Raw genomic sequence first — 25,150 nt, forward strand, 5'->3', positions numbered from 1 at the left:
AAAGCTTTCACAGCATTAACTCCTGATCCACTTAAAATATTGGATATACTTGAAAGGTTTATTTTGTTTTCTTCTAGTGTTTCTAAATATTGAGTTTTATTTCCTTCTTCATCAAACCACAGAGCATATAAATCTTTAAAGCCTTGTGCAGCATTAATTCCTAAGCCACCTAAGATACTGGATATATTAGATAGCTTTATTCCATTTCCTTCAAGTGTTGTTAAATATTGTGTCTTATTACCTTCTCTATCAAACCACAGATTAAATAACTTCTCAAAAGCTTCAACAGCATAAGTTCTTGCCCCATTCAAAAAACTAGATACATGCGCTAGATTCATTTTGTGTTGTTCCAAAGTTTGTAAATATCTTGTTTTATTTCCTTCTCCATCAAACCACAAGTTATATAAACCTTTAAAAACTTCTGCAGTATTAGATTTGGCTCCATGTAAAATACTAGAAACATGGCATAGATTCATTCCATTTTCTTCTAATGTTTTTAAACAATGTGTTTTATTTCCTACATCATCAAACCATAAATTAAATAACTCTTTAAAGGCTTTCACAGCATTAGCTCCTGATCCACTTAAAAAACTTATTAAAATTGATGGCTTCATATTGTTTTCTTCTAGAGTTTTTAAATATTGTGTTTTATTATAGTCTTCATCAAACAACAGAGCATACAAATCTTTAAAGTTTTGCGTAGCATTAATTCCTGAATAACCTAGGATATTGGATATATTGGGTAAATTTATGCCGTTTTCCTCAAGAGTTTTAAAATATTGGGTCTTATTTCCTTCTCCATCAAACCATAGAGTATAAAAATCTTCAAATGCTTGCGCAGCATTATTTCCAGAACTACTTAAGATATTGGATATATTGGATAGTTTTATTCCGTTTTCCTGTAGAGTTTTTAAATATCGTGTCTTACTACCTTGTTCATTGAACCACAGAGTATATAAATCTTTAAAGCTTTGCGCAGCTTTAATTCCTGAGCCACCTAAGATATTGGATATGTTGGATAGCTTTATTCTGTGTTCCTGTAGAGTTTTTAAATATCGTGTCTTACTACCTTGTTCATTGAACCACAGAGTATATAAATCTTTAAAGCTTTGCGCAGCTTTAATTCCTGAGCCACCTAAGATATTGGATATGTTGGATAGCTTTATTCTGTGTTCTTCAAGGATTTTAGAATATTGTGTTTTATTTCCTTTTTCATCAAACCACAGACTGAATAAATCTTTAAAGGCTTGCACAGCATTAATTCCTGAACCAGCTAAGATATTGGATACATTGGATAGCTTTATTCTGTGTTCTTCTAGTGTTTCTAAATATTGAGTTTTCTTTCCTTCTTCATCAAACCACAGATTGTATAAATCCTTAAAGGCTTGCACAGCATTAACTCCTGATCCACTTAAAATACTGGATATACTGGAAAGGTTCATTTCGTTTTCTTCTAGTGTTTCTAAATATTGAGTTTTATTTCCTTCTTCATCAAACCACAGAGCATATAAATCTTTAAAGCCTTGCGCAGCATTAATTCCTAAACCACCTAAGATACTGGATATATTGGATAGCTTTATTCCGTTTTCGTCAAGAGTTTTTAAATATCTTGTTTTATTACCTTCTCTATCAAACCACAGATTATATAACTCCTCAAAAGCTTCCACAGCATTAGCTCTTGCTCCATTCAAAAAGCTAGATACATGCTCTAGATTCATTTTGTGTAGTTCCAAAGTTTTTAAATATCTTGTTTTATTTCCTTCTCCATCAAACCACAAATTATAAAAACCTTTAAAAACTTCTGCAATATTAGATTTGGCTCCATTTAAAATACTAGAAACATGGCATAGCTTCATTCCATTTTCTTCTAAAGTTTTTAAACAATGTGTTTTATTTCCTTCATCATCAAACCATAGATTAAATAAATCTTTAAAGGCTTGCACAGTATTAGCACCTGATCCACTTAAAAAACTGGATAAAATTGATGGCTTCATATTGTTTTCTTCTAGAGTTTTTAAATAGTGTGTTTTATTTCCTTCCTCATCGAACCACAGTGTATACAAATCTTTAAAGGCTTGCTCAGCATTAACTCCTGATCCACTTAGCATGCCAGATATATTAGATAGCTGAATTCCATTTTCCTCTAGAATTTTTAAATATTGTGTTTTATTTTCATCTATATCAAACCACAGATCATATAATTTTTTAAAAACTTCTGCTGTTTTAGAATTTGCTCCCTTTAGAATACTAGAAATATTGGATAGCTTCATTCTTTTTTCTTCTAATGCTTTTAAACATTGTTTTTTATTCCCTTCTCTATCAAACCACAGACTATATAAATCTTTAAAAACTTGCACAGCATTAATTCCAGAACCATTTAAAAAACTAGATATAGTGGATAGTTTCATTTTGTTATGTTCTAGAGTTCTTAAATACTGCGTTTTACTTCCCTCTTCATCAAACCACAGATTGAATAAATCTTTAAAGGCTTGCACAGCATTACTTCCTGATCCACTTAAAATAACCGATATATTAGAGAGCTTCATTCCATTTTCGTCAAGAGTTTTTAAATAGTGTGTCTTATTACCTTCTCCATCAAACCATAGATTATATAAATCTTTAAAAACTTCTGCGGTATTCGAACTTGCTCCATTCAGAATATTAGTAACATTGGATAGTTTCATTCCATTTTCTTCTAGAGTCTTTAAATATTGTGATTTGTTCCCTTCTTCATCAAACCACAAATAATACAGAATTTTAAAACCTTGAACAGCATTAATTCCTGAACCACTTAAGATACTGGATATATTGGATAGCTTTATTCCATTTTCTTCTAGAGTTTTTAAATAATGTGTTGTATTTCCTTCTTCATCAAACCACAGATTATATAAATCTATAAAAACTTCTACAGAACTTGCTCTTGCTCCTTTTAAAATACTAGAAATATTAGCAATATCTACTTTATTTTTTTCTAGTGTTTTTAAATATCTGGTTTTGTTTCCTTCTTTATCAAACCACAGATTATATAAATCTTTAAAGACACCTACAGAATTAGCTCTTGCTCCTTTTAAAATATTAGAAATATTAGCTATATCTACTTTGTTTTTGTCTATAGTTTTTAAATATTGTGATTTATTTCCTTCTTTATCAAACCAAAGATTACATAAATCTTCAAAGCCTTGTGCAGCATTAGATCCTGAACAATTTAAAATACCGGATATATTGGATAGCTTTATTCCATTTTCCTCTAGTGTTTTGAAATATTGTGTTTTATTTCCCTCACTATCAAACCACAGATTGTATAAGTTATCAAAGGCTTCAACAGCATTAGTCCTTGCTCCGTTCAAAATACTAGAAACATTTGCTAGATTCACTTTGTGTTCTTCCAAAGTTTTCAAATATTGTGATTTATTTCCTTCTACATCAAACCATAGATCATATAAACCTTTAAAGGCTTGGGCAGCTTTAGCTCCCGATGAACTTAAAATACCAGACATATTAAGTATACTTATTCCATTTTCCTCTAGAGTTTTTAAACATTGTGTTTTATTTCCCTCTTCATCAAACAACAGAGTGTACAAATCTTTATAGGCTTGCGCGGCATTAACACCTGACCCACTTAAAATACTAGATATATTGGATAGCTTTATTCCGTTGTCTTCTATAGCTTTTAAATATACTTTTTTAATTCCTTCTCCATCAAACCAAACATTATATAAGGACCTATAAGCTTCTGCAGCATTAACTCCTGCGTTACCTAAAATACTTGATATAACAGATAGTTTTATTCCATTTTCTTCTACAGTTTTTAAATATTTTGTTTTATTTCCTTCTGCATCAAACCACAGATTATATAAATCTTTAAAGGCTTGCACAGCATTAGTTCCAGCTCTACCTAAAATATTCAACACACTAGCTATCTTTATACCTTCTTCTTCCAGTACTTTTAAATATTTTTTTCCTTTCCCTTGAATTAAAAAATCTAAGAACTGATGAAATTCAGGTGTTCTAGAACTACGAAACATTCTTTTAGCATACTTCATTTTTTCTAGTTCTTCATTTCGGATTCTCTCATAACTAGATCGGTTATTTTTTATATCTTTATAAAGTTTTTTAATTTTTTTTTTAGTTATTGGACCGTATTCATGAGATTCTAACCAACGCAGTGCAATTTCATGTAAATCTTCATAATTATAAGGAAGAGTAAAATTATCAATTTCACTTCTAATAATATTAGTCAATTCTTCCTTACTATGCTGGTTAACCGCAAATATCAGTTTATTTAGAAATTGATCAATTTTTTCTCTTGCATTCTTATCAAATTTTAATAGACTTATAAGCTTTTCTCTTGTCTGTTCATCCCTTGCAAATTTATAAAGACCATTTTGATCTATACATAAACAATTTCTTAATATTTCATACTTCTTTTTTTGAATACCTATACTACTAAATTTTAATGGATAAAAATCTTTAGATCTATTTTTTGCTAATATCTTTTCTTCTGTAAGGTCTAGATCACCATTTGCATAGATAATGAGATGTTTTATATTAGTATTTAATTTTTCAACAAAAAGAGTAAAAAGCTTGTTAATAGGAGATATATCTATCCGTTGCCTGGAGAGAAACAACTGACTATAATCAATAGTACAATTTTCGTGAAGGACTTTAAAATAAACGATTTTGTCTTTATAATTAACAGTAATGTCATGAGATCCATCCCTGCTTTTCCCTTCAAAATTTATGGAGAACATATCTTTATGTAAGAACATATCATGTAAAAAGGAAATTAATAAATTGAATTTGTTAATAAGTTTGAGTCTAAAGTTTCTGAGTGTTTTATGTTTTTCTATAAATGTTAAATCATGTAGTATTTTGTTTTGTAATGTTATATAATCGGTTTGAACTTTACTATATTTTGCTATCTCACTTTTAACAATGCTGTTCAGCTCTTGTCTATTAGGTTGATTAACTGCGAATACCAGTTTATTTAAAAATACTTCTTTTATTTCTTTTTGAGAGTATTTTCTTTCGTTTATTACTTTCTGCAAAGTAGACGAAAATTGTAATCGCTTCATAAGTTCTTCTCTATTTGTTTCATCCTGCGAAAACTGATAAAAATCACGTCCTTGAGTATTATTGTTTGTAAACAAAAAGTCTTTCAGAATTTTACGTTCTTTTATTATATGTACGCTATTAAATTTAAATGGGTAGAAATTTTTAAATCGTCCTTTTGTTAATTCCTTCTCTTCTGTAAGATCCAAACATGAATTAGTATAGATTATAAGATATTCTATACTATTTGATAAATTTTCCAATTTAAATATTAAATGTTTAACAAAACTATTAAAGTAATTATTAATAGAAAAAATTTGTTTTCCTTTAGCGAATAATTTGGAGTACCCAATATCATTATCTTCATAATATTTCTCAACATTTTCAATTTGTATATGAATAGACTTTTCTTCATAGTGGAGTGTAATGTGACTAAACTTATCAATTTCTTTATCTCCAAATGTTAACGATAATGAAGAATATTTTTCTTTATACAAGGACTCCCTAATTAAGCAAAGCACTGACAAGTCTACTTGATACATTAACCCAATCAACTGATGAGGAATACATCGTTCAGTTTCATAAGCACTATGCAATCCATCTAGTACATCATCAAGAAATTCTGAATCTTCATTTATATCGATCCGTGTCCTTTTCGATATATTACTGTCTTTGTCGACAATAGAACGCTTACGTTTTCTAGAGCTTTCACCGTTTTCATAATTTTCTTTACTTAAATTCCTTAGATGAATACTTTGTTCATATGAAGAATTTTCAATATCTTGTGAATTAGAAATGCAAAATAGAGAAATATCTGAATTCGAACTTAATACATTACCGTAAACATCCTCTCTGGAAACATTTTTGTTTTTATTTATATCTTTTTTAATATTACTAAGAAGTGGTACGAAATGGTTTTTATAATTCAGTATATAAATAATATTATTACCTTTACCAACCTTATAATGTGTGAAATATGATCCATTTATCTCTTTACCTCTCAATTCTATAATTTTAATTTTTATACTAAATTTTTTACATATTATTTTTCCTTCAACTTCAGGTTTACCACATATAAAATTATCTAATTTTAATGTTTTAATCTCAGAACCAGAAGTAACATTTTTAATGTCATCTATGGTGAATTCAATACGTCGAATATACTCTCTAAGTTTTTGTCCTTCTTCTTCTAAGGCTTTATACAACCATGAGTCTTTTTTTGCTTTCTTAACTTCCTGTGCAAATTGCTTACAAGTTACCCGTAAAGACTTTACACTAAATCCTTCCCCGTTTAGCTCGTTCAGTCCTTGAGCTATAGAATCAAAAAAGGAATCTTCACCTATAGCAGCTCCTATTTTAAAGCCATCGGGCAAATTCTGTTTTAGCTCCTCTAAAAGTTGATTAAGCTTCTTTTTTTCTTTTTCATCTTTTGCATTTTTTATCCTACTTAAAATATATATAGGATCTCTAGTAATAAAATCTGGACCAAGATCCAACAATTTGTCTGAAGCTGTGTCAAACATATTAAACCCACTTCATGATAATTGGAAGAATCTGAAAACGATAAGTGAAATATTGATAAGAGAGTAAAAATGAAATGAATACAAATTTAAGTACACATGACAAAACATTAAATAGGAAATATGTTGGCTGTGAATTCACTAGCAATAATAAAGTCTTCATTAACAGAATAAATTGACCTGAAACGAATAATAATAATAACAACATGCATGTGGGTATATATGTATATATCATTTACCGTATGTATATATCATTACCGAAACGTTGGCACATTAAAAATAGGTTAATCGAACTTATTTGTGTTTTTCATTGACCGCACCCCCAACCATCTTCTCCTCGTTCCATCCACGGTCAACTATCTCTCATAATTATGTATATATCTGTGTTTAATTACATGTATTATTTATTTCAAAATACTTAGATCCTTATTTTTATTCCATTCTGGTATCATTTAATTATATTGTATCCTTTAGCTGCTCTTTATTTTTAATGCTCCTTTCTTTTTTATATCCTTATTTATTAAATTTTATTATTGAAAGTCATGTTGCATATTGTGTGTAGTATAATATTATATTTATTATATATTTCATATTATATTATTATTTATAATCAAGTTCATACTTTTTACAAATTCATTAGCTCATTATTATTAATTCACTAATTGTTAATTTATATTATTAATCAATCAATTCAAGAGTTATTTATATTATTATTTATTTATTTTCATTTTAATATTGGATTATTTGAATTATTAGTTTCATTTCTAGAGATTAATTCATAATGTACTGCTCAAGCTTGTAAATTGTATAAGCCTCCACAGCACCTTAATAATCAAAAGTGTAATAAATAAATTTCATTTGACTTTCACTTTTTTATGTTATTTTGGGATCGACCAAAAGATGTTATCTAGCCGACCATATTTTATGTACTTTTAAGAATAAATAAAAAGAAAAAACTGATATTTGATCAAATTATATTCTAAATCACTTAACATCCCACACAAATGTTTTAATTAACAATAATTTATTCCTAGTTTACAAAGCCAAACCTTCTTATATTTATTGGAAGATTATTTATGGACCATATATAATAAATTTTCAAGTCCTACCAGATTATTGAAGTTTATATCTTGTTTTGTTTAGCCCTGATGAAGCCCTGGATGCGACAAAACGTAGCAGTAAACTCCTAAAGTTCTTCTACCTTAACACTTTAACATATTTAAATCAGAATGTAACAATAGATTTCTACAATTTAAACAACACAACGAGATCACCTAAATGGATTCAAAATTAAAAACAAAAACAAAGTAACCTTCTATAACCTACTACAACCTTGTTCAATGTTGCCAGCATCACATTTTTTTTATGAAATTATAATAAACTTTTTGTAAGATAAGTCATTTACATATAAATATTAACTACTACACCTCTTATCTTTATAATAATAAAATATATATATAACTTACAAATAATACAGAAAATTGAACCAGGAATCCGTAAAGGTGTCTCTACACGTTTGCCAAACAATGACAAATTCGTTCTTGCGCATGCGAGTGGATGGGGTATATTTTAGGCACAAATCAAAAGACGCTTGTACTGCATCCACACACGTTTGTATTATTATTGAAAGGGATCATACATGAAGTTGAAATGTGTGAGGACAGGAATAAGTCGGAGTCATCGTCCATTAAAGCCGATGAAGGATCGCAAGAACAGGCTGAAAAGCATGTTGCATAGAGTGGTTTCGCATGAGAGGTTAATTCCTTAGTTGCATTTCACACAGGAGTAGTTCGTGAGCCGATGTATTCCTGTTTCCACCATGCAATCACAACATCTGGACCGCTTTTGGAGGTGAGGGGTTGATTTTGGACGATCATCAGGCAAGAGGGATCTTAAGACGAATTTTCAAGGTGTGAAGGCCGGATTTCAACTAGCTTCTTCCCTCAAGTTTTCCGATACACAGTTCATGTGACAATTCTCTGGGGAAAAACTCTTCTTGGAATTCATTCTAATTAATTCCCGAGGTGAATAACCAAGGAATTGATCCCTCCCAAGTCAACATAGTATAGAAAACAGTTATTGGCGATCGATGTGTATTCCGCTGCACGTTGTATGTGGCGCACAATTGGTTTGCAGTGTCACCTCCAGTTTTGTGAGCGTTATAATACGTTTTGACCTTAGGTTTTTTTTTTTGCTACAGTACTTTTATCAATGGCTTTGGTTCCGAGCACAGAAGAAACCAGGAGTACGCAATTATTCTTGCATGTGACGTAGGTTGCCAACACTTTTTCGTCGTTGAAACCAAACAGGCCCGGGATATTGTGGTCTCTCTATAGAATATTCCTATCAAAGAAATACTGAAATAATGATTGAAGAATTCATAAAAAAAAATCAAGAGGGACTTTGAACCTGAAAGACACACCAGAAAAGCGCGGTGAGCCTGACAGGCACACGATTCCCATTCATAAACGGTAATGGTACCTGACGAAAATGACTCTAACACAAGTATTGAAAAACAATGAATTTGCTATCTAAAGTGAAAAATATTGACCATAGGTTTTTAACGTAATCGGGCGCGGTGAGCCTGTCAGATCAAAACACCTGTGACGCCCTTTCTTGACGGCAGGAGATGAACTGACTGGACGAGTCGGAACCCCACAAAGTTATGAAACTACTGGGAGGTAGGGGTCACACTCGGTGCCTTTTTGGAAGAGACAGCAAAAAAATGAATCCTGTGCCTCTCAAATCAGCCGCGCCTGATATGTTGTTAATTCGGATTTAATTGCCGAAATAATCCAAAAGAACAAAGCAAGCGTGTGAACACCGACATTTGTTGCTTCCTTACTTCACCATGTATTTGTACAAGTCTTGGATTTATGGCAAGTGTTAAACGTGTAGATCCAGCATAAAATCATACGTGAGATCCTAATTCATAATCATCCAAACACAATCACATAACCACTGGTTATAAAATCCATTTCGAAACTATTTATGTTTAGCACGTTACGTACATCTGCTCTCAGCCAAAGTTTCAGAACCTCGCCACAGCCTTAGAAGAACCATGTTTAGAAATATGAGCTTCATAGAAACTGTCATGAAAGATTACGGCCATGTATACTTAGGGAAGATTTTCATTTTATCTTTACTACTCCATTTTTATGGGTCGTAAGCACGATTTGAATATTTACCATAGCATATTTAGCATATGCTTAGAATTTTTCAATGTATCTTAAACAAGTATATTGTTGGGTAATATATTTTGTTTTCCTTTTTCTGTCCGAGATAAAATTTATTTTTAAAAATCAATAAATAGACACTTGGTACTTAATATCAGCTTTAATGATGGTTTATGGAGTCATGTCGAGTTAGTTGGCATCTTTGAACAAATAAACCAAATATTAAAACCATTTCAAATAATTAAAACATGTCCAACTTTACTAAATGACAGAACGGAAATCACAATATTTCTATAACGGTTATGTTCCCGGTGGCTTTTCTCCAGGTTTAGGTTGTGCTGGCTTGTGTTCTTCAAGTTTAGGTTATGCTGGCTTATGTTCTTCAGGTTTCGGTTCGGCTGGCTTGGGTTCTCCAGGTTTATTTTCTGCTGGTTTATGTTCTTCAGGTTTATTTTCTGCTGGTTTATGTTCTTCAGGTTTAGGCTGTGTTGGCTTGGGTTCTATAGGTTTGGTTTCATCCGCTTTGTGTTCTTCTGGTTTTGGTTCTGCTGGTTTATGTTCTTCAGGGTTAGGCTGTGTTGGTTTGGTTTCATCCGGTTTGTGTTCTTCTGGTTTTGAATCTGCCAATTCTTTATGTTCTTCATGTTTGGGTTCTTCAGGTTTGGGTTCCGCTGGTTTGCTTTCTTCAGGTTTAGGTCCTTCTGGTTCCGGTTTTTTTTTAGGTTTAGAATCTGCTTTTCCTTTTTTCTCTTCATCAGAAGACTCATCATCAGATGTATCCGTATCGGGATTACCCATAAGGTCACGACAGAGCTCTTCATCATAATCACCTGTGATCTTCGACAGCCAAACTGCCAATCGATCAGAAGCAAACACTTGCATTTTTTGGATTCGATTTTTTGGTTGATCAAATTCACAATGCTCTCCGGTCAAATCCCCAAATCCTTCCAATATACTCTTTGCCATCATCTCAACCTTCTTAGTTCTTCTTGCGCTCAACATTTCTGCTACGTAAGATGTCAATTTATCGGCCAGTATATCTGCAATTTCTCTCACCCATTCGTGCCTTTCACTGAGATTTACTCTACTCTGAGGTCTCCTCTGGGAAAATGCACTTCGAAGCTTTTGTTCTTTTATGAATTCCTTTGCCTTTCTAAAAACAAAATACAAATAAATATATTTACATTAAAAGGATTAACGAATTGTCGATTGTAATATTACTTTTTACTCATATTGAACTCTTTCCTAAGAATTCTTTCAAGTTTTCTTCTGTACTTTGGAGTCATCGTATTCCAAATATCCGTTGTAAAATCACTCACATACCTACGAAAGTTAAATAAAGTTAAGATATTCTATTAATATTATATCCATATGTACATATCTGTGTGCGTAAAGAACGAATACTTAAATTTTAATTAGACAAATAAGACTGATAATACATCGAAGCTCAAGTTGCCGGATACATATTAATGACGTTACCTTTGATCAGAACAAAAAACCATTGCTTTTGAATCACCATTGCTTTCTTCATTCATGCCTCGATTTGGTGGAGATGCTAATCCAGTGTTTTTGTCCCAGGTAAACCTAAAAAAGAAAATGTAATAAATTATATGGGTCATTATCTGAAACTATGTGTATCATATGTCTGGTCCATTTTCAATATCTGACTTATAAGTAGTAAATACAAAAATATATCGTTTTTTACTCCCTATAGGTCCTTATATGAACTAATAACCCCCCTGTAAGGAATTTATTTCCAGTCATGGGGAAGCCAGTCTAACAAATATTCCCTGTAGGTCCTGGTGAAAGGACAGAAAGGTGGAGAAATCCAGGGAAGGCAAATTGTAATAATAATATATATGTATATATAGTTGACCGTAAAAATTGATGTATAGGAAGATGGTCAGGGTTGCGGTCAAAGGAGAAACAAAAATAGTTTACAACTATGTATTTTCCGACGTTTCGCCCCACTTTGTAGGGCTTCATCAGGGCTAAAAAGATACAATGATAAGAATAAAAATACAAAGATAAGTATAATATTTCTCGCCATAGGAAACTCTCTTGCCCCCCATCTCTCTAACATTGTGCTCAATGACCTCCTGGATTCTTTCATCCCTTTATTCCATAACGACATTTTATTTATCAAAAAATATGTAGACGACCTTGTTCTCATTCTAAACCCTGATAAAATCCCTCATATCCTTTCTTCTTTTAACTTTTACCACCCCCGCCTTCATTTCACCGTTGAAACCGAAACTAACTCTTCCCTCCCCTTTCTTGACCTGCTTATTAATAAGAATAATGACGGCTCCTTGTCCACTGACCGGTATAACAAACCCACTTACTCCGGTAGGCTACTTAACTATTTTTCTCAGCACCCCCACCATCTAAAAATTAATATTGCCAAAAATCTCATACACCGTTGCCTTTCCTTATCCGATCCCCAATACCACAACACTAACATTCACCGTATTAAGACTATCTTGCTTTAAAATGATTTTCCACCTCACATCATAAACAAACTTTTAAACTCTTACATCAACCGTTCTACGCCTACTTATCCTTCCTCAAACTCTCTACATCCACCATCCACACTCTCTTCCATATGTCCCCTCTCTCACTGACAACATACAAAAATTCTTAAAATCAACAATTCCTTCACTACGTCGTATTATTAGTAACGATATATGTCATTCTAATTTTACTTAGTTCTTCCTAAATTAAAATTATTACATTTATTATTATTATCATATTTCTGTATCTTTCTCTTATCATTTTTCATTTTTCGTCATATCTTTATCACTAAAACCGTTGAACGGCTGGTGGGAGGAGCCAGCTCCCCACTCCTCCACGCTTCCGCTTCATTGTTGCCTACTGTTCACCCGTTTGCTCTGAACAGGTAGGTTGTCTTGACTTTTTCTTTGCTAATTTATTATCATTTTATATCTTTATTTTTACTTATTTATGTATAATTATTATTTTTTCATGACGTTTATTTAATCTCAATTTTTTTCTTCTTCTTTTTTCCTTCCTCGTATTTTTTTTTTTTTTATGTACATCTCCTGTATTTTTTAACTGTATGTTTTACGTATTTTTATATAAAAAATGTTTACTCTTGCCATTGTTACTTATTTTTATTCTTATCATTGTATCTTATCTTTGTATTTTTATTCTTATCCTTGTATCGTTTTGTATCTTTTTAGCCCTGATGAAGCCCTGCAAAATGGGGCGAAACGTCGGAAAATAAATAGTTGTAAACTATTTTTGTTTCTCCTTTGACCGCAACCCTGACCATCTTCCTATACAGGAAAATAAATAGTTGTAAACTATTTTTGTTTCTCCTTTGACCGCAACCCTGACCATCTTCCTGTACTGTAATAATAATACATTTCCATGTGCCCAAAATAGGGATAGAATATAATGATCCATTAATGTATTTATTTATTCAATCCTTACTGAATAGACAATGAATACTGAAAGAGTTGAATTTCTGAGGTAGTTTTTTTTTTATTTTAAAGATTTGGAATAGAAAAACACCAAGGAGGTATTGCCTTCGGGAGGTCGGATAGAGCCACACTCAGTATACCAACGGGAGACATGATATTAGCTAAAAATAAAAATTGTGTTTTAATTTGTAGCAGGCAGCGAGCACGGAGTGCCTCTGCAACCCACCAGGGCTCAGCACTACAAGCGTCTCAGAAGCTAAGCCAAATGTACATAATGGTGTTATAATAATATTGTATCTTGTACAAATGTATATATGTTTATATGTAATAATGTTATTTATAAAATAAAAAAATTGAGCAAAAAGAGTCTACTGAACTATCTCAAGTAGAGTTGGAAGTGTAAACTCTCAATAATAACTGATCATATGAGCCCTTCAATTGTCACCGGGCTGATCATCTAATGAAGCTTTAATCAGTTCTAGTCATAGCATTAGTGGCGTACACTCTACTTGAGATAGAAAGATTCATTGCCAATCGTATTGACACAAGAGTTGGTTTTTGTACCCATACCCAAGATCTCTCCTCTCATTAATCTCCACCAATCTTAATCCGTCCGCTTCATCTCGGCAACTAAGACAGTAACCTGATTCTTAGCGGCTACACTGGTCCGTCCGCTTCATGTCGGCAACTAGTAAGCTGGCTCCTATCTAGACAGTTCTAGTCCGTCCGCTTCATCTCGGAAACTAGAACTGTTACTCTACCTCACTCTCTCTTATCTAGACCTCCTCTAGCTGCGTCAGTGTTCAGGGCTCATCCCCTGGCACGGCCCTTCCTTTCTTACATATTATTGAATACGCCTTGTCCAGGGCCTTCTGTAAAGTGGATATCAGGCTGGAGAACCGCCTAAGACTAGACAAATCCCGACAAATTCAAGAATTACCAAAATATTTTTAAGACTTGGATCCATATTTGTTTCTCGACAGGCCTCACGGAGCGTATTGTATAATCTATAATAAAAACTCATTTTATTTACCAAAATAATTTGACCTCTTACCCTTTAGGAGTGGCTAAGAGGGCAGTGTGCTGTTCATGAGTAAGGGCCGCTCTGTTGATCACTTTACGCTTGTAAGTCTTGTGAGGGCAGGGTAAGTGCACAACTGGGATGTTTGACAGCGGAGGGTCGTTGAGGATTGCCCTTTCACAGTACTGTTTGTAATCCATCTTTAAGGATATCAAGGAAGATCAAATACGAGAGCAGATGAATGCTTTTCGATGTTAGTGATTAAAGGAGTGGACGAAAGGCATCAAGAAAGCAGGCCTGGAAATAAAAAAAAAAATTAAAATTATTCTATAAAATTAATGAGAACGATATTTCAACATGGGTTGCAATGCTGCAAATTATTACACATTGGTTTATTATTTCAATTAATTATTTTATTATTATTCTACAGGCTGTATCCGGGTACACGTTGCTTAGTCTCTTTTTTTTAGTTGATTATTATTTAATTAATCAAAGTAAATGAATAAAACCTCTATATGTATGTACAAAGAAAAATAAATAAATAAAATGAACATAATGTAACCAAGTAAAATAAATTATATACAATCTCGACCTGAGGATCCTCAAACCCACCCCACGTATAGCGGGGTAGAGCAAGGGCCTTCGAGATCCCAGCGCAGCCCTCTCACACCGCGTCAGTGTTAATGAGCCTGTGGAGGATAAGTAAGTGCACTAAAGCCGCAAGCAGTCTAAATCTTCCCACTGTCGGAACTCCAATCTCAGTCTGATTAAGCGTAAAAGAGATAAAAACTAAAGCATATCATTTAATTTAACAATGCTTGTGGATACACAATATTTTTTGTTGCTCCATTGGTAGTGTTTATGTAGAGATTGTTTGTATTGATCGATATATGCATTATTACGAGGATGGTTCGAAAACAGAGTTGGGCAAAAATTATTCAATTGACAAGATACGAATACTTTTTTATTCGATTGACTAGAGACGAATACATTTTTATTCGAATAAAAATACGACTAAACAATCCGAATACTTTTTTATTCGAATATTTGAAATACTATTTCAATCGAATAAAATTTTAATGGAATACAAAATTAGTCGAATACATATTATTCAGATAAAATTTGATTTTTTTTTTGTTAAATTCACTTATTTTTTTACCACCTTCAATTTCTAATATAGGAAGGTCCCATGTCACATATTCAGACGAGTATAAAACGAAAATGGTATCGATTTTAAGATCCCTTATTGATTTATTTTAATTCTTTTGATTTCTAACACATAGGGGCCAATTTTTAGGTTTTCGGGTATGCAGAATATGAAAACGCTATCGATTTTAACATCGTGTATCGATTTATTTGTATTTAATTATATTATTTCAATTTCTTGAGACAAGGTAATTATTTATTAAATAAATCAATACTTGTATCCTTTTTTGTCTCAACACTTTTTATTTTTCACCAGCCCAACGTTTAGACCATTTTAGCCATCTTCTAGGACATCTAAATATTTAACAGCTTATATTATGTATTCATTTTTAACACTTATAACAACACCATTATCACCAATAATATAACATACCTTCAAATTATAATTTCTTCTTCAAATTAAATTTAGAGTTACTTTTACAGGCTATTCTGCCCAGGTCATTCATTTATTATAAGTTAAAGCCTATTTAAAAAGTTATTTATTAGAGTCATATTTATTATTAATAAGCTTACCTAACCTTAAGTTTAGTTACCTATTTTTTTAATTTAATCATAAATATTTAATTCTTCTTATATAAGATTATCCACACATGGTATACCAATGTTTGTTATATGGTAGTGAAATTGTGATGATAATCTTATATAAGAAGAATTAAATATTTATGATTAAATTAAAAAATAGGTAACTAAACTAAATGAATATATAATATAAGCTGTTAAATATGTAGATGTTCTTGAGGATGGCTAAAATGGCCAAAACGTTGGGCTGGTGAAAAATAAAAAGTGTTGAGACAAAAAAGGATACAAGTATTGATTTATTTAATAAAAGATTTATTTTAAGTTTCTTGATTTCTGACATTTTAAGGTCCCTTTATACGTTTTGAGGAATCCAGAATATGAAAATGATATGGATTTTATGATCGCTTATCGATTTATTTTTATTTTCTGATTTCTAACATGTTAGGGTCCCTTTATATGTTTTAGGATATGTAGAATATGAAAATGTTATCGATTTTAACATCTTGTATCGATTTATTTTAAGTTTCTTGATTTCTGACATTTTACGGTCCCTTTATACGTTTTGAGGAATCCAGAATATGAAAATGATAAGGATTTTATGATCGCTTATCGATTTATTTATATTTTCCGATTTCTAACATGTTAGGGTCCCTTTATATGTTTTAGGATATGTAGAATATGAAAATGTTATCGATTTTAACATCGTGTATCGATTTATTAAAACTTTCTTGATTCCGAACATGTTAGGGCCCCTTTATATGTTTTGAGGTATGTAGAATATGAAAATACTATCGATTGTAGAATCATGTATCGATTTATTTTAACTTTTCCGATCTCAAACATATTAGTGACCTTTTGAATTTTCTAAGATGCAGAAAACATACAACTAGCTTAATATATATAAAGGGACCCTAATATAAGAAGGAACCCAAAGAAAAGTTAATATAAATCGATGAGCGATTTTAAAATGAATAGCATTACCATTTTCTGCACTTGTGTACTGATGTGTGCGTTATCCTGATAAAAGATGACTTTTTTCCTTGCCAAACCAGGCCTTTTTTCCCGTATCTTTTCCTATAGTTGGCCTAGGAGGTTTGCGTTGTATTGTTCCATAATTGTATGAGAAGTAGGAAGATAATCTATCAGGAGAATGTCTTTTGGATCCCAGAAAACTGAGGCCATGACCTTTCCAGCCGAACGTACTGCCTTTGCTTTCTTTGGTGGTGGTGACTCAGCGTGTTTCCACTGCTTCAAACCAGCGCAAAAAATTTTGTTGGTTGCGCTGAAAACGGGCCAGATTTTGTTCGGACATTTCCAATCTGGTTCGTTTATGGTCCTATCTCGAGAGCCGCGGCGATAAAATTATCTTACAGATAATTTTTTCATTCCCAATTCTGCGGTTAAAATGTAATATACCAGTTCAGATGACATCCCTACAGCTTCAGCAATCTCACGCACTTTCAGTCGACGATCTTCCATGACCTTCTTCTGTACTTTTGCGATAAATTCTTTTAATTTATATAAATTACAATAAATTATCTGAGATTATTGCGAAGGAACCTCGTTGCTCTAGCACTGACATCTAGCGGTGATACCGAGAACTTTTCAAACTACCATCGTAGACCTTAAGGGGCCTCTACATGTTGGCCAAGCTAAGCCGAACTCGGACATGCACGAGCCATCCACATGCTGGTGGCTTGTACGAGTTGGCCTAAGCTCGTTGCCAATCCGTCGAGTCGGTTTTTGGACACAGATCAAAGGGATTCGTGAGAGTGCTCGTGTAGCGTCTCCACCATTGTTCTTCGTCTAGTTGCAACTGAGAGCTGTTAGGAGGTTGTAGTTAATTTTTATAATAAGTTTTATATTCTTTATTTAATCTTATTTATTTATATTTAATTTCGTTTCATTTTCTTTTTGTTTGTAATAAAAATAATATAATACCAGTGCAATGGCTGAAACCACTTATACGTCCGCCATGCTTGCCTCTCTAAATAACACAAACATGTGGGTGGTCCGCTCTTTGTTTACCGAACATTTGTACAAGCCTCCGTTCGTGGCGAGCGGCCAACATGTGGATCCGCCTTTAGACCTCTGGCTCGGAACTAAAGCAAGCACAACTAGGAGCTTCATGGAGCAATTCGGCGTTGATATTAAGGACGTAGCGAAAATGACAGAAAATGTAATCCTTTACTCCCTGGGAATCTTCCACTTTCACATGTATGGTAATTAGGGATTGCAAAACTGGTATACCGAATACCTGTATTTAAGCCATTTGTACAATTTTGTAATACCAGTATTCACAAGTTTAAATACCGTTTTGTTGGTATTTACATGAAATCTATTAAATTTCTTCCACTATATGTTCAGGGGTCACCGACATGACAATATAGTATACGTTTTGGTTTTTATGTCTCTCTAGTGAGCGAAATTAATTTAACTGTGGACACAAAGTTGCATTGTACAATCTAGAGAAGTGATACTATAGGGGTATTCATAATCTTTAGTTTAACATGTTTAACAAGCGTGTTAAATGGAGAAATATTTCCTTCTGGTATACGATATGGTATAAATAAGTATATAAATATGGTAAACCATGTTAAAACGATATAACACATAACAGGGCTGAGAGTCTGTTCCTAGGTGTATTAAATGTAGAATGACATCACGAAACAGACCAGCTGAGCTCGTCACCCTTTTGTTTGTTGTTGTGTTGTGTCACTTGCTTGAAGTTTGTGTATCGATTGTGTTAGTATTGTTTTGGATGTTTTTAAAAATAATTAGTCAATAGATGACAATAATAATAATAATGTAATGACAGTTGTCATGTAGTTTTATTCTCTTCCTCACAAGTTAGAAGATCAACAAGACTTTTTGTAAAAAGTTTTTATTAAAGTAATTTATTAAAACATGCCTAAATTCAGTCAAAAGTAAAAGTTTGGCTACTGAGTAAAAAATAATTTATTAGTTTCTTTTTATATTCTTATCTATTGCGGTGACTATTATATCTTTGGTTTGGCTTAACATTGCTGTCTAATGATATATTTGTTCAACGGATCGAACGTGAGTAGCGGATCACTGAAAAGAGAAGGTCTGTAAGAGTGAGGTGGGGAGAATAAAATTGTCAATTAAATGTAATAAAATTGTTAAGTGTAATGAAATTGTTAAAATAAAATAAAATGTTTGTATTTAGTGTGTAAAGCATTGATTGTAAAAGGAAAAGGAAGGGAACAAAGAATTGTTGTTATATCATGTGAATATATGTCCAATCATGGATTGAACGGTATGCTGTATATTGTAGCAACTCAATGTATTTGACCACATAAAGTATTTCTCTCTTATAAGATGTTCCTTTACTTTTTTTTTTTTGTGATTCATTATATACTGTTATAATTTATAAGTTACAAATATTTTTTGTGATATTTACTCATTCTATTAAAAGTAGAAAATAAAACAAAGAAACCGCTGTTTTTTTTTTTTCTGTTTCTAAAATTCCTTCTACCAATGTTAAAACCGGTATTCTGGTATTAAGATCTAAAAAATACCGAATACCGGTATTAAACTTTTCGTCCGATATCAGGGGTATTAATGATGATGTGTTAAATGTAAAATGTTTTACCATGCTAAATGTTATAAGTATAGGATTGTGAGCAGCCCTATTTAAAGTCGCGTTAAATGCAAGAGAGCTCCTAGCGGATTTTCTGAGCAACTTGTTTTATAACCTTTCCTTCCGAAAACTTCATGTTATTGTTTACTTCTAAGTTTTGATTATAGCAATTTATTACAACATGCCTAAAGTGGTAGTTGTGTGAAAATATGGCTCCTCAGTGCCTTGATGATCTTCTAAATTGTGAGGAAGAGAATCAAGATGAGCTAATTGACAGCTGTCATTACATTATTATTATTGTCATTCATTGCTTTATTAGTTATAAAAACATCCAAAACAATACTGACACGATTAAAAAACAAACTACAAGCAAGTAGTATGTATGATACTACATTGCTTGTAACTAGGACAACAATCAAAATGATCACGAGCTCAGCTGGTCTGTTGCGTGACGTCATTTTCCATTTAACTAACCTAGTAACAGACTCTCAACCATGTTACATGTTATATAGGAAGATTATTGATTGACCGTGTGTGAAGATGAAAGGAATATGGTCCGGGTGCGGTCAAGAAAAACTCAAATAGTAAAAATATACTAATTTTAAATTAGTATATTTTTACTATTTGAGTTTTTCTTGACCGCACCCGGACCATATTCCTTTCATACATGTTATATAGTTTTAACATGCTAAAAGAAGGAAATATTTCTACATTTAACATGAGTTCCTCTATTTAACACGCTTTAACATGTTAAACTAAAAATCATGGATACCACTAATGCAACAGATGAGGATAGCGATGCCTCAAGGGAGATGATACACATTATTTATATATTTTTATAGTCTAATATATATTATTTTTTATTAATAAATGGAATATGATCCGGGTGCGGAAAAAAAACTCAAATAGTGTTAACAATTTTAATAGTTAATAATAATAACTATTTCAAATAGTTATCACTATTTGAGTTTTTTGCCGTACACGGACCAGATTCCATTTATTAATAACACACACGGCCAATCAGCGATCTTCCATTATTTTTTATAATATTATATATATTATTTTTATATTAATCCTTTATTTTTTAATATTTATACCAACATGTTTATTTCCTCATATTATTATTATTAATATTTTATTATTTTTAGGTTTTCTATATACGTACAGGGCCGACGCTCCCTGGAGGACTTAGTGGGGCGCGAAGAATGGCCTTTTTGTGTGTGTCATGATTTCCTCTAGTGTGATTGTCGTACATCGACCAACCTACTCGCTATAATTGTCTATTTCGTACTTCAGATAAGTAAGGCTGCCACGGAAGGTGGGAGAGGAAGGTTTCACGCCCTTTTTCAATTCAATAAGGTTCTTCTTAAATATTGCTCCATGAAACTATCTTAAAGTCTCCTCTCCCCGTTTTAAGCAATTATTTCAAAAGTGAAATAACCGTCGCTCGAAACCACCAGTGGAACGGTGCCTTCAGGTTCCATCAATTCCATGACGTAGTCTTAGACTATAGCTAGACTATTCCACCTTAGCTAGACTGATATCAAACCTTATGATGCCACAAGGCAATCAAAGGGAGAAGGCACAATAAAGTATATGTAATACATTTCATGTATTATTTATTTATGAAGTACTAATTTTTATTTTAATGAAGGGTACGAGAAAAAATTAGCATAAATCAATAATGATTACAGGGGTAATAATGGTTACATTTAGCAAGCCAGAAATTTCAAATAATAGGATTAGAAGCATATACGGACTTCTCCCACAAAGAAATGCTCAAGGAGACAGGGTTGCCAAAGATCGTATCCTTTTTGATTCAAGACATTGTTCTGATATTAATGATGTGAGGATCTTACGAAGAACTGATGAAGATACTATTACTAAGTTAAAGTTTCGTACCAACAGATAATAAGATGTAGTGTTCGAGTTAAGGAAAAAAAAAAGTATAAATATTAATGTAAAATTATTAAAAAATCCAGAACAAGATGAAAAATATAAATGGAGAAGATGGGAGGGGGGGAGGGGTGGTCAGCAGAAAAAAATTATTTTTGATGGCTACACCCCTCCTCCATCTTCACCACTTATTAATCTACGGTCTACTATCTACACCTTACTATGAAAAATATAAAGAAATTGTTCAGTAGTAATTTATAAAGATAAGTAACCGAAATACAGAAATAAACAATCGTTGGGAACAGATTAAGTGATCTATAAGGGCGAGGGGTGTGAAGAAGGTACTGAAAATAACTCAAAATGTACTAACTTAAGCAATGGTACTATGAGGAGTATGAACTAGCAATTAAGAATAGGAAGGAGGCAAGATTGAGAATGTTTGCTATAGGGACTAGAAAAAGTAGAGAAGAACATATCTCCATGAGAAACATCGCAAAAAACGACAGTCTAGAAATGCTCCAAAGTGATTATGATGCTAGCTTAACTAGAAAATTTTAAAAAGGCGTAAAGGAATTCAAGAAAGGTTTCCAACCCAGAGCGAGTGCCTACGATAATAAAGATGATAACGTGGTCAGCGTTAGAACATGGCGGTTGCTCACCAGGAATAAGAGAGAGTGATGATTGAAGATGGTCGGTGATTCCTGTGGTCATAAGTCATACTTAAGATCCCTGCCTAAAGGTCACATATAAAGTTTTGAGGTAATCTGCTTCTAGTTGGTCACAATAAACCTCAAAACCCGAATATTGCATGGTACCCTACTATCCCAACCCACATAATGAGAAAAAGATCAACCTCTATTAGGGGTATTCATGATCTTTGGTTTAACATGTTAAAGCGTGTTAGATGGAAAAACTCATGTTAAATCGAAAAAAATTGCCTTCTTTTACCGTGGTAAAACGATATAACATTTAACATGGCTGAGAGTCTGTTACTTGGTCTGTTAAATGGAGAATGACGTCACACAATAGACCAGTTGAGATCGCCGCCATTTTTGTTGTGACAGCTCAGTTCTTTCGTGTGTTTGTGGTATTCATATCCCTGCTATTAAACCAGAATGGATAATTTTAATGATACATTTGAGAAAAAAAATCATTCATTCTACTATCTGAAAATTTGTAAACGCTCGCCAGATAAAAATCTCACTATATGAACCATGTAATTATTCTTAGGGGACATATGTCCCAGAATAAAGTTATTTTTTCATTTCATTTCATAAGCTAAACTTTCACACAAATTCCACTTTTCACTCACTCTAGGCATGTTGTAATTAATTACTTAAATCAAAACTGAAGTAAACAATAACATGAGGGTCTGGAAGGAAGGTTATAAACATAAAGGCTTATACAACAAGTTGCTGAGAAATTCCGCTAGGGGCTCTTATGCATTTAACGTTTAACATGACTTCAAATAGGGCTGCTCACAATCTTATAGTTATAACATTTAACATTTAACACATCATGAATACCCCTATTGTAGGTTATAACCTTACACCATAAGGTGATTCCCATTAACAGAGATTTAGGTCCTGACCCCAACTCAAAAGAACTGGTTGGTTTTTATCTCTTGAGCGAATGTAAGTAAAAAACTGTTATACAATTAAAGGAGTAGTAATGATGCCGTAGGTTATATACTACAAATATATAACATTTTGAATAAGTGAGTACACGCCCTTCCACCATGTTGGAGTTGTACTTAAATAAACTAAATAAGTAATATATAACATTGCTATTGAATCTCAAAATTATTCTTTTAAAGATTACTCACCTGAAAGCTATAGGAATCTCTTCATTTATGCTTTTTCAAGATGAGCCAAACCAAATAAAAGCCAACATTTTTTTTTATTTACATTTCATGACAAAAACTTGATTAATTTCGTGTATTTTCGTGTTTCGAATGAAGATACATGTGTTAATTCATGCTACATACACTAGATATAAAATTTGAATCAATGATTATATTTGTCTTGTAATATTTTCCATGACAACGAGACAATTTAAGAACTTTCAAGAATAAATCGTTCTTAATGAATGGGTAATGTAGTTGAACAATGAAGAACGAACAGTGCTTTAAAGAAACTTCATTCACGTCAGTCTAACCTTTGAATGACAGTCATTCATACATCAGAGTGACGTGAATGACTTCAATCACAAAGACCCTTGAACTGTAAGTCCAATTGACACTTTAAATGAGATACCGAACAGTAAAGATCTTGTGCAATGTATCTTTTTCGATTCTTAATAAATTAAAAATTTGGTGCAGTACGCGCATCAGACAAATTTCACTTACCACCCTACTACGCATGCTCCATACAATTCTGGATAGTGAGAAGTTGGAACAGACCTACTCAGCTGACAGGATTTCCTTTCCTCGAAGTACTTCTGCATCTTTACAAATATATATTCCTCGTAACAGTTTCTTCAAAACTATTTTTCATTAATATCCCAAGTTCATAAGTTTACCATGTCAAGTAAACTGGTTAGAGGGAAAATTATCTTAAACCAAAACGTATTTAAATTCTTGAAAACCGACTGAGATTGGTCCCATCCATGCTTTCGCTGTTATGATATGAGTTTCACAGCTTACAAGTGCCTCCAAACAACTAAAAAACATTATATGAGAGGGGTGATAAACCTGGATTTGAAACTTCATCAAAGAAATTGCCCGAATAAAACAAAAGTTAACACTGAAAGCTTTGATAAAGAAGCCATTTGCAGACTTGAGATTAATTTTCATATACAACATTCGAGGGGCATATTACAAAAAATTAGGGAATTAATTTCACGACACATTGCATAAAGTGGTAAACTTAAAAAGAGGTATTTTTTTTCCCTGGACATAATGATTATCAAATCTCACAAATGACTTTTTGGATACTACATTCTTAAATTGCAAATCAGAAAAGAGTTATAAATATATTTGCCTCCAAAGTAAAACAAGAATCAATAAGAAAGAGTCCCAGTCAAAGATAAAGGATAACCTAAAGAAACGAGTAACCTTCCGTTTATTATAGTCCAGAACTTTGGCGTTACAAGAACTGCATCTTGGAACAAACCTTTTGTTCCCAGTATGAGGAGAGGGGTTTGTTATGGTGAGGAGGGAAGAATGGGCTAGGATGGGAGTGCACGAGTTCCCTCTCCTACAGGCAAACTCATCTTAGATACACTATACTTTAGAGGAATTTCATTTTGTAAAATCGTCATTTAAGCCATTCGAGACTCTTTCAATGAGCATAAGCCTACCTGATATTAAGGTCATTTAATTATTCATTGATTCACCGAGTTTAATCAAAATCGATTGAGCCGTTTTGGGGAAAATCGAAAAAATGTGTATTCGATTTTATGAAATAGCATTTCTGGTCGGTCGATTATACCGAATAAGTTACTGTCACATCCCAAGTGAGGAAATGTTCAGCATTTCATTCTCTTTGTAATTATCTAAATTTTAAGATGTATCATGATGCTACATGGAATTAGAGGGACAAAAATCGGAAAAGATATAATATCATTATTAATAAAATTTTTGTTTTAAATATAATTAAAATTTATTTTTAAAAAATATCTTTATTGAAATTTACAACTGTATATTACATAATACATTTAGTAAATATGATCTTAGTTAAAATGGAGCGTAAAATAGCATTGTAATGGCA

The 25,150-nt window shown here is 32.5% G+C and overlaps 2 protein-coding genes across 2 annotated transcripts in view; both read right to left on the reverse strand.

Moving 5' to 3' along the window:
* The window catches only part of LOC106682890 (reticulocyte-binding protein homolog 1), a 10,126-nt gene extending 378 nt beyond the window's left edge, over positions 1–9,748 (reverse strand). The window contains exons 1-2 of the mRNA XM_067052836.1: positions 7,682–9,748; positions 6–6,606 (exon numbers count right to left, since the gene is read on the reverse strand). Of these exons, the coding sequence (XP_066908937.1) occupies positions 6–6,575 (6,570 nt within the window). The 5' untranslated portion in view covers positions 6,576–6,606; positions 7,682–9,748. The remainder of the gene's footprint in view (positions 1–5; positions 6,607–7,681) is intronic.
* Positions 9,749–9,893: 145 nt separating this feature from the next.
* On the reverse strand, positions 9,894–23,451 carry LOC106682897 (nucleolar protein 58). The gene is made up of 5 exons (XM_014424014.2): positions 23,266–23,451; positions 14,249–14,512; positions 11,228–11,332; positions 10,970–11,071; positions 9,894–10,901 (listed from the first exon to the last, which is right to left on the reverse strand). Exons 2-5 carry the CDS (start codon positions 14,413–14,415, stop codon positions 10,112–10,114), a joined length of 1,164 nt encoding a protein of 387 aa, XP_014279500.1. The 5' UTR covers positions 14,416–14,512; positions 23,266–23,451; the 3' UTR covers positions 9,894–10,111.
* Between the last annotated feature and the right edge of the window lie 1,699 nt (positions 23,452–25,150).

This window comes from Halyomorpha halys, unplaced genomic scaffold, assembly GCF_000696795.3.
Source record: "Halyomorpha halys isolate HHAL.00 unplaced genomic scaffold, Hhal_1.1 Scaffold449.1, whole genome shotgun sequence".
Taxonomy (NCBI): Eukaryota; Metazoa; Arthropoda; class Insecta; order Hemiptera; family Pentatomidae; genus Halyomorpha; species Halyomorpha halys.